The sequence below is a fragment of the Sceloporus occidentalis genome, unplaced genomic scaffold (genome assembly GCF_023333645.1).
Source record: "Sceloporus occidentalis isolate IW3139 unplaced genomic scaffold, rSceOcc1.0.p SCAF_74, whole genome shotgun sequence".
In the NCBI taxonomy this organism is placed as follows: domain Eukaryota; kingdom Metazoa; phylum Chordata; class Lepidosauria; order Squamata; family Phrynosomatidae; genus Sceloporus; species Sceloporus occidentalis.
Genome location: NW_028317054.1, coordinates 4806409 through 4817343, shown reverse-complemented (window position 1 = coordinate 4817343; position 10935 = coordinate 4806409). Strand labels below are relative to the sequence as shown.

Genomic DNA, 10935 nt, shown 5'->3' with positions numbered 1-10935 from the left:
GTGACAAGATTTTTTTTCCTTTCTTTTTTTGTGATGGGGGGGCGCCAGAGGAGTAGTCCGCACAGGGCTCCAGAACACCTAAGGCCGGCTCTGCATAGAATCTATTAAAGAGTATCAGGGTCTGTTCATTGAGAAAGCAATCAGGTATGCTGATGGCAGTGGTGTTCTTCAACAGTAACAGAATAAGCTAGCATTGAGCAGTCTATTCACAAAGCTATTTGAGTTACAGCTGCTAAGGTAACTTGACTAAGCTCACTTAAATTAAGCAACTTTGTCTTTTCAATAATGTCAGCTTGACTAAATGTCAATTCAGCTTGATGCTAACCTGCAGTGAGTTGCAAACAAATACTTTGCGTCTCATTTGTTCACTGAAAGTTAACTTGATGAAAGTGGCCCAACTTAACTCCTCAGAGTTGACACAGAAGGCCATCAAACTCGTGATTACTGAAATATTTGATGACGTAAACACCTAAATTGACTGTCAACTCCACTGAAGGCCACCTCATTTGACTCAATGATCAAGCAGTGGACAGGTGTGCAGCTGAACTTGATGAGGTCTTTACCCAACTCAACATATGACTAAAATTGCTCAATTTTACCCAAAATTACCTTTTGTGAATAGACAGGCTGCTGTGTGAATTATAATAGTTTTGAGATGTTGAGTAGTTGTGAAATAAATCAGTCAAGTTACCTCTTTGAGAACTTGGACACACCTACCTATCTTCCCACCTGCCTCTACAGTAAGTACACCACTATAAAAATGACATTTCGTGAAAACCAGCCCAACTGGAATGTTATTAGTGTTGCACCACAGACATACCTGAAGTAGAAACCTGATTGACAGTTTTGATAGAAGAGGTTCTATAACATTTAGCACCGTAGCCTATTTGTACTCCCCGTACTAAGGAAAGGGTTAATTTTGATATGACAAAACATTGCAAATGTAACCTACCATCATAAAGATAATTTATCTGTGAAATGGTTACTGGGATTCCACTGGATATCCCCATTTCTGTGCTTTGCTGCACATGTTTAAGTTTTTATGTGTTTGAAAGTCTATTGCTAAATCAATCCTTTGTGTGTCAGGGTACTGAAGAAAGGGTTAACAGAGTTCATTGGTTTCCATGGTGACTGCCACATAACTAATACTTTTACAGCCTTATAGAATACCTTTAGCACTTTGTACCAGCAATGTATCTTTATCATTCCCTTTTGTTAATCACTATAACTTTATATATATATATAAATATATATATAAATAATACATGATTGGGGGTTACTGTTTATTCACATTCCGTCTTTATTAAGATTGCGTCCCTATTACAAAATCTGCAACATATTTCAAGTTTAATAGCACACAGGGCAGGGATGATAAAACCCATTGATGCCCAGAGATAGGGCACAGCGCAAGGTGACTCTTCAGCGCAAGCTTCAGGGCTGGAACTGTTAATTACGGTGCCCATTGTCTTTAATGGTGCAGTGAAACAGTTACATTTAACCCTGTCCTGTGCCTTTGCTCCACCCAAGTGTATTTACGTCATTGGGAGGTTCCTATAGCTGCCTGGTGACACTTACAGCAGCGTTATGCTGCTTCAATGCATCTTTCCGAGCGCTGGGAGAACACGGCCGGATATATCGGGCTGACTATCGCGAACGATCAGGATCTTAACAGTGAGCATAAGCTGTTTCCTCAATAACTGCGGGGGCACGGAGGGAGTATCGCGGCCATACCTTGAAGAAGACCTTTCCCGGTAATAAGTGTGAAGTTTATTTAGGAATTGGACTGAAAGGAATAAACCTTGACTGGTGAAAGAGGGCATTAGGGAATAGCAGGAGCATTCAGTCTAGAAAATTAACCCAGCATGTCCCTGCAAACCTGAGAGATAGGGTGGGGTAGAGACGGACCTCTGGCATGCCAAAAGGGGATACTGCAGATATGTCAGAGCCGGCGTTGGACTTCTCTAAAGTAGAAAGTTTTCTGGATAAACATCCAGATCTCTTTGAGGACTATTTAATCAGGAAGGGGAAGTATTGCATGGTGGAGAAATGGTTGAAGAGAAACCAGACATCTAAAACGCCTTCCAACTCCAGTACTGATGATAAGAGCAAGGAGTGCTGGGGTAGTCGTGGGGATGGGCTACAGAGGAGGGCATCGCAGAAAGAGCTGAGGAAAAGTTTTGCCAGGTCAAAGGCTATTAATGTCAATAGGACCTACGATGAGCATGTTAATTCTAGAGCCCAGGAGCCTCTGACTAGTATGAGGAGAAGAGCACTGCTGAGAAAGGCAAGCTCTCTCCCACCTACAACTGCCCACATCCTCAGCGCCCTGCTGGAGTCTAGGGTCAGCATACCACAATATCCATCGACTGCTATTGACTACAAGTATCACCTGAAGGAACACAATGAGAGGGCTTTCTTCTTGGAGCTAGTCAAGGATATCTCAAATGAGCTCAACCTCACCAGCCTGTGCTACAAGATCCTCATATTCGTTTGCATAATGGTGGAGGCTGACCGCTGTTCCTTGTTCTTGGTGGAAGGAAGCGCCAACAAGAAGAGTTTGGTATCAAAGTTCTTTGATGTGCATGCGGGGACCACTCTGTTACCTTCCTGCAGCACGGAGAACTGTAACGAGGTCCAGGTGCCCTGGGGAAAGGGCATCATCGGATATGTGGCTGAACATGGAGAGACCGTCAACATCCCAGATGCCTACCAGGTATGTCCAATTCTGAGGACTTCCCGCAGGCGAGTTGTTTCAGATGAAGGTTTTGCGGGGGTAGGGAGATGTATGTGGTTGGCGAATTGCTGTACTGGGCCAGATAAGTGGCAAGTGTATATTTTCTGTCTATTATAAATGGGGATCGATGGCCTGCAGTGAAGCAGGTTCTATTCTATAGGTTCTACCACATAACACTGCAGCCAACATCCTCTCCCTATGGTAAGGAGGAAGTTACAATTCAGATGCTGAAACACTGCAAACACATCATCATGAAGATTATTTCTCTGTGAACTGATTACTGGGCTTCCCACTCTGTTCCTAGATCTAACTCCAAATACCAAAGTATCTGGAATATTTCATTGTTGGACCTGGTTCCAACTATCAGTTTTCTAGACACTTCACTAAAATCATTTACCTGTTGTGGGTGTGTGGGATTCCCTTGGTGATCTCCTCCTGTATATTTTGCTGCACATGGTGTGCAAGTAACTTCAATTAAATGACCCATTTCCATCCCAGGTTGGTGAAGAATGGGGTATTTGCCTTTCTGGCAAATAAGGTTAATGTTTCTTTTGTTAAAGATAAGTAAGGTTAATGTTTCTTTTGTTTTAGCTGTAAAGCATTAAAACAATCATGACACCAAATAAAGAAAAAATATTAAAAATAAATAAAAAAATAAAACAAAGATAATAAGGAGGTACAGAACAAATTGTTTTTATTTTTGGCCGAGGAGTAGTTAATGTTGTTTTCATACATTTTTGCTACACACTTTAATATATATTCAAGGCCATCCTTGTTATTTTTTTTGTAACAGATTCACTTACATTACCAATATATTTAAATATAGACATAACTGTTTTGAGTGCTAGGGCAAATGAGAAAAACAATCAATATTTACAATTGGTCGCACTCCCTATACGGTTATTTCTGTGCAAACCTTTACTCTGTAAATTAAGATTTACTGAATCCCCACAGATTGGCCGTTTTTCTTTTTGATTACTCTCTCAAGCTTCAATTATTACACCTAGACTGATTTATTTGTATCTTTAACCACTGACCTTACTGCCCTTGATGCCACTTTACTGCTTAAATAATGGTGTTATGTGCTTATGCCTTGCAGCAAGCCAAAATGTACTTTGCAGACCACTCAGTGACACATGCAGTGTCGTCTCAGCTTCTTCTGCAATTTTTTTTTTAGCACACCATTTTATGTGTTGAAAGTAAAGAAGAATTCTAGATATTTATAGAATCAAAAAGTGTTTTCCCATACTAAGTAGTAAAACAATTTCGCTTTAGTATTAGATTCCCTAGTAATCCATTAATTTGCATATTGGTCATTCTTCTGAGTGAAAAAAATGAAGCACAACATTTTGACAAAATGCAAAATGAAGGTACAAATGTTCATTCTTGAAAAATCGATTTCAAGAAACTTTCAATTTTTCAGTTTAACAGAGAATAGGTTGGAAAAACAAGTCTAAATTTTGTTCAAGACTTATTTGTGTCATATATGGAATATGCATTTTTTCAAATTCAAAATTTAAAATACTTTAATAAGCATTGTTAACTTGGGAAAAACTACTTGCCATGCTAAAGTGCTCTAGCCCCATAGCTGCAACTTACTACCCCCTCAAATTTCTTACTACCCCCTCCAATTACCCCCATTTTGGTTTCCAGTTAATGGAATGCATCTCCAGCTAGGCAAGTAGCCTGGATGTCAGGGAAATAGAGCAAATGCACAGAGTGATTCTGATGTATGCGTCTGGATTAAAAACAAAAGGTAAAATATAGGTGACACTCACCTATTAAATGCATAAAAATGTGTATGATGGCTGGCCAATAGATTTTTTAATTGTTATTGGTAGCTGAACTCTCACAAACATATGTAAACATAGTATGTACCAGAACACAGTATTGATTTCGATGAGAGTAGCATATTGAAATGAAACATGTTTCAGATCTCTTGACAGTTAAATAGTTAAACCAAATATTCTCTGTATATATATATATATATATATATATATATATATATAGATATCTGCAACCTGTAGCTACAGTGATGATTTATAACTACAAGCTATGGTGCTTAACTAATTTTGAGTTATGGTATTGATGTTTATGGGGAAAATCAATAGTGCATGGTACTGTGAATGAATTCTTTCTGATATGAGCAACCTGGTGACAATAATGGTTTCTAAAACTAATTGAATTGATTCATAGGGCCGATGATTGACTATAAAAGTCATTTCTAACTCTATATGCCTAATGGGAATATCTATTGTGAGCCTAAACTAGGTAGCTGGTAGTTTGGATTCTACAGCAGTTCTTCCAATAATTCTTTCTTTCCTTTGTTGCATTCTTGTTTGTAGTGCTTGAGAACAGGGAGTAACGTAAGAACTTGTAGACTTGGCTATGCTTTTTGTGCATTGGCACTAGATGTTTTTATAACCTTTGTATTGCATATTAAATAGAGGTGGTTTGGAAAGTTTCCTATCATTCTTTTAGTTTGTAATTTAATTTCATTCCGGTAATCTAAAATATTGGTGCATGTTCCTCATTTGAGAGGATAGCAATCTTACGATTTTTATGTATGTCTCAATGAAACCAGATTGCAGCTTTGACACTAAAGTCCACATTTCAACAATTGTAGGTGTAAATTACCAGATCGCCAGTGATTCAGTCAGTCAGTCATGTTTTTCTGGTTGTTTTAACTGCTGAATTAGACTACATCTGAAGATGGAAGATCTGGTTTTGACAACTGAAAATGAAATCCTTATTACTAATGGGACTAAGGAATACATGTTTTCAGTAGCATTGAATAGAGTGAATCTTTAAGGTGATAAACATTTCATGCTAGCGTTCATCTACTTAATAAATACAAGTGTAATTTTAGCTAGTTTAAAGCTGCCAGCATTCAGGTATTAACACATCCTGTAATCAAGTTCTACTTTTGACATCAGAACACATTAAAACTTTATTATATTTCTTGTGTTATCTTTTTTTAATTTCACAAGTTGGTCTCTGTTGTGGGTACAATTTGAGATTCTATAAGTCGGAAGAATAGAATTAGGTACCATGTTTAGATTGCCTTGCTGAACCCCTTTAAGTTGGCAAGAAACGGTTATTTTCACTCCAAATAACAAATATAAAGTGATAAAATAGAACAATTTCTCAACTAAAGCTTTACGCAGCATGTGAGCGATAGGTATAAATTTAGCCTAAGCTATACAATAAAGCAAATATTTAACTAGGGCTGTTAAAGAGGTGAAAAATATCTTTCAACCTGAATGTAAAATACAGTGTTGTATACAGTAATGTAAGTTAGAGTTGACAAAATCCTTGGTTTTATCTCCTTTTCTTTCCCTGATTGAGCACAACACTGAACTGATTCTATGGCAATTCCCTTTTTTTAATAGTCAGAGTGTCTGGCTGGCTGATTAGCAATGAGCTATTGTATTGTTTACCACAAGCAGTATGATGAGTAAGGGTGTTTGTCTTGTTATTGGCAGATCTTTGAAGTTGTCATGGAAACTTCAATGTTGCTTTAATTTTTCCTGCGAATTGACTGGATTGTACAGTAATTTCAAACATAAATGCAACAGTTAAAAATGGACACATCTAATGGGTACGATGTCAAGTAGTGTAACCAAAAAATATATACACCAGTTGCTTAGTTGTAAGGTAACTGTAATATTTTTGGCAATTACATAAATGACAATTATACCACCTCGATCTTATCACACATCTGCGAAACAGTATGGTGAGAAATATACCAACTGCTATAGGGACTAGTGTGAAAATCCCCACAACACACTTTCAAAATACAAATAAATACAAGGGTACAATTATCCAGGTGCGCTTTGTACAAAAAAATTTTGAATCAATAGTACATTTATAGTAACCTGGTATTTTAAGTGGTATTCCTCAGATGTAAATATAAAGAAAGAAACCCCCTCCAAAAGTTTATACTGTGTTAGAAATCAGCCCTAAACTATATATAATGGTTAGCGATCAAGAAATAGCTCCTTATAATGTTATCACACTCCTTAGGTCCCAATGATTGAAATATATGATCATTTGTTATGATATATTTAAAGTATATTGGACATTGCACAATAAAACAGGGGTAAATGATTTCATCTGAATCAAGTCACGAGTATTCAGTAGCAGTTTCACCGTCAGCACAGTCCTCTCACAGGTAGTCAGTCCGTGTATGTCCGTTTTTCCACCAAAAATCTTTACTGCTGTTTTCTGCTTTTATACGGTGTTGCGATAACTCTCCTCACGTCCGGTTTCTTGCACTTTTGTACACACTTCCGGTTTTGTGTACTTCTGGTTTTACGTTACAACAATCTTCAGTGTTAAAATACAGACAGCGATTCTCCAGCAGTCACCCGAACCACAATCGCCAAAAAGAGAACAAATAATATCTATGAAAGCTGATGGTCTTTAATTTAGCAAACATTATGTTCAGATATAATCAACTGACAGCTATCATCTATGGGATTTCAGTGGACAATAATATGCTGTTAAACTATAGTCTACTTTGTCCACAAAATATAAAGTGTGATTGTTCCCCCTTACTAGCCCATACTGACTACATATTGTACAATGAAATCCAGCTACAAAATATTTAAAATGCAATAAACATACTGATGTGAGTCTCAGAGGGCTGATGAGTTTTAGATCTTTACGTAGCCCAGTGTTGCTTAGCCAAACAAGTTCAAAACATTAAAGTGATAAAAAAGAAACTTATTAGGCCAACGGTTTCTTTGACAACAATAAGCTACCTAATAATAATGCTTGGCATTACCATTGGTGTTTAATAGGGTAGCTAAATTCAAAAGGGAAAGAAATGGTACACAGCATATTAGTAACACAGCCCCATATCTCATCCATGGTGCCACACACCCATCCATCAGTTTTACACATTGAGTGCTATCACACTCACAAAATTGTGCACGTCAGCATTAAAGGGCTTAAGTGCACACATCTTCAGCATCAGAGGCTACATGGACACTTCAGCCATCATATGCACTCTAATGCATATGATAGCTTTGTGGTACCTTCAAATGTTTGTGGTGTCACCTTGGTATTTCTTTTGCAGAATCCCCCCAAATGTTTTTCCCCCTTTCCCCACCCCAGCTAGTTGCCATGCATGAGATGTATTTAGCCGAAGACATCTCCATGCAAGTGAAATACTTACTGTCAGCTCCAGCTGCTTGCTCATGCATGGATAGCGCTCACATTGAACTACGGAGGAGGATGGCAGCTGCAGAGCTTCAGCTACTACATCACATAATTATTATAAAGTATGAGTTCTTCAGTTTTTTAAAGAATGCGTATTAACGTAAAGTACTTTAATATGCATTTTACTGGGACCGTCAGGAACCTTAACACGTCTCTTTAACTACACAAAGGAAAACCCTGAAGAAGCAGAGGTTAGTGTTTTGCTCTACTGCAAGCACCGTGCTACATTTTATCAAGTCTGCTGACAGAGGTGAGCAGTTACTGCTGCCTGCGAGCAGTTACATTGTATGTCAGCTGTGCATTCTATAGTGCTGGTCTGAATGTTTAACAACAAGCCAGCTTGACAATGTGACAATGTTCAAATATGAACGCCAGTGTGTAATAATGCAGTCTGTTGCACATCCGAGTATTTCACACAAAGCTGTATGAATACAGTGTTGTGAAAAGTGTTTGCTTATTTGTCACATTTAAATACTTTTAGATCATTCAACTAATTTTTAAATGAGACAAAGACAACGCAAGTAAACACAGAGTGATCATTTCATTTATCGAAGGTAAAGAGTTAGTCAAAACTTATATCACCCATGTGAAAAAAAGTAATTGCCCCATAAATGTAATAACTGGCTGTGCCACCCTCAGTGACAACAACTGCAATTAAATGTATTTAAATAACTGGTCTTTTATATCGCCTTGGAGGAATTTTGGCCCACTCTTTCTGGCAGAATTGTTTTCATTCAGCCACATTGGAGTTTTCACGCTGCCTTTTACTAGGTCACTCCAAAACCTCTTTTAAGCCATTTAGAGATCTCATTAGAGATTTACAGACTTGCACAAGCTGGTCTTAAAAATCCTTTACTTACATGGTATCTAAAAAATGAAAGAGGTACACCAATGACACAAATGTCGATATAAAAAACAGTACAAAATGCTTACAATAATCATTGCACATGGGTCATATGTGTGACAAAACGCTATGAAGACAATGCCCTTTAAAGTGCTTCAGTCCAGTCCAGTGTAGGACACTTCCAGATAGTCCAAGGCCAATAAATAATTAAATGGATAGGTATAAATAAATGAATAGATAAATAACGATAGCAGAATAATGTCCTCTAATGTCCTCAACACTTTTCAACACTCCTGGGCTTCATCAGGAGATAAAGAAAATCACTGTAATAATTCACTCCTTGGTTGTTCTTTTTATAGGTTTCTTATGGCTTTGTCCTATGCTTAAGTCAGCGGGAAAGCGTCCGTCCCCTGTGTCGACATGTTTAGATGTATGTATGATGTCCTCTAAGGAACCTGTAATTCCAATATCCCTGTTGTTAATGGATATAAATAGTGGTAAACAGAACAAAAGAAGATATACAGCCATAGATGAAAAATAATAATAAAGCAAAACTATAACATGAAAAATGTAAGTATATATGGCAGACTAAATTTGTTCAAAGAGTCGAAAATAGTGATAGTGATATGTTTGCATGAAATAAAAATAATACAATTTTTTTATGTGTTTCAAATATGTGAAATCTGAAAGGGAGCATGATCTGGAGAAAACCAGATTAAGTGAGTGTCCCTCAGTGTGCGTAGGGGGAGTAGTCCATTGAGAGAGACCAGAAAAGGATGCCAGGGAGAGGAGTTTGGAGCTAGCAGAGTTTTTAGATATATCTAAAGGAATGTTACCCAGAAGATGACAGGGGATATAAGGAGAGAGGAAGAAAGGGAGCCAGGCAGAAAGGCGGTCAAAGAACTGTGAGGTAGGACCTGGAGGGAAATATATGACAGCAATTTTAATAAGAGAGAGTGGAGAGAAAAGTGTGAACCTCAAAGGAACAGAATGAGAGGGAGGGCTTGGTATATGCTGGAAGGTGCAGTGAGGTAAGAGAATGATGCCTACACCACCACCCTTTCTGCCATCAGGCCTAGGAGTGTGGCTGAAGTGTAGTCCTCCGAAGGAGAGTGCAGCGGAAGCGGTAGTGTCATGGGAGGGGATCCAGGTTTCAGTAAGAGCTAGGAGGTTAAAAGCATGGGAGAGAAAAAGGTCATGTATACAAGCGAGTTTGTTGCATACCGAGCGGGCATTCCATAGGGCACAGTTAAAGACGGGAGGGAGTTTACGGTTGAACCAAATAATAATGTGAACCAAAAAAATGTAAAAATTTAAAAGGCTCATCCATATGTTAGATTTTACTGTATATAGTCTTTATCTTATGTGTATGTGTATAGTCTTTATCTTATACAAAAAAGCAGGTAATCATAATAAACATAGGCAACTTGTTAATGAAATATAAAAATAGTATTTCTAGATCTGTGTTTAAACCTCCTTTAAAAATTCTAAGATACAAATTTGAGCTAGGTTGCCTCCCCTCCAAGATGTTGTGATAGAGTCTATCCATATAGTGAGAAAATTTGCAAAACATCAGCATCTATTACAGTGTTGTGGAACATTGTCTTGGACACTTTTATTTCATTTATTATGTTTCATTTAGATGTTCTAATATCCTTTCTCTCTGAGCCCTTGTGGTTCTCCCTGTGTATTGAGGACCACACTGGCACTGAAGTCATTTTGAAGATGAGCTTGTATACCAAAGTCTGTTTGTGAGTGCATTATCTTACACACTATATATATATATATAACAGTGTTTAGCAATCTATACTATTGTGTTTTGTTTTTTAAATCTCTTATGGGTGCCATTTTTGCACAGTCTCTTTTATAGTGGAATCATGATTCAGACTTTAACCAAGACAAATAAGGCCTGCAGTTATTTTACATGTTAGTCTGGGTTCTTTTGTGACTCTTCAGGGATTTAGGTAGGCCTGGGAAGATCTACCATATTAAAAATATTCCTGTTGATCCCATTTTTGAGTATTATATACAGAACTATATGTCTTGGTACTGTGAAGACCAAGTATGTTCCTGAATATGACCCGCTGGTTTCTACATTTTCCAAACATTTGACACTGAGTTCTGTAATGAA

General features: G+C 37.7%; 1 protein-coding gene across 1 annotated transcript in view; it reads left to right on the top strand.

Annotated features, from left to right (window-relative positions):
* The first annotated feature begins 1936 nt into the window (after window positions 1-1936).
* Window positions 1937-10935, top strand: part of LOC149285994 (dual 3',5'-cyclic-AMP and -GMP phosphodiesterase 11A-like) — a 106871-nt gene continuing 97872 nt past the window's right edge. The window contains exon 1 of the mRNA XM_089494682.1: window positions 1937-2713. Coding sequence (XP_089350808.1) covers window positions 1937-2713 — 777 coding nt within the window. The remainder of the gene's footprint in view (window positions 2714-10935) is intronic.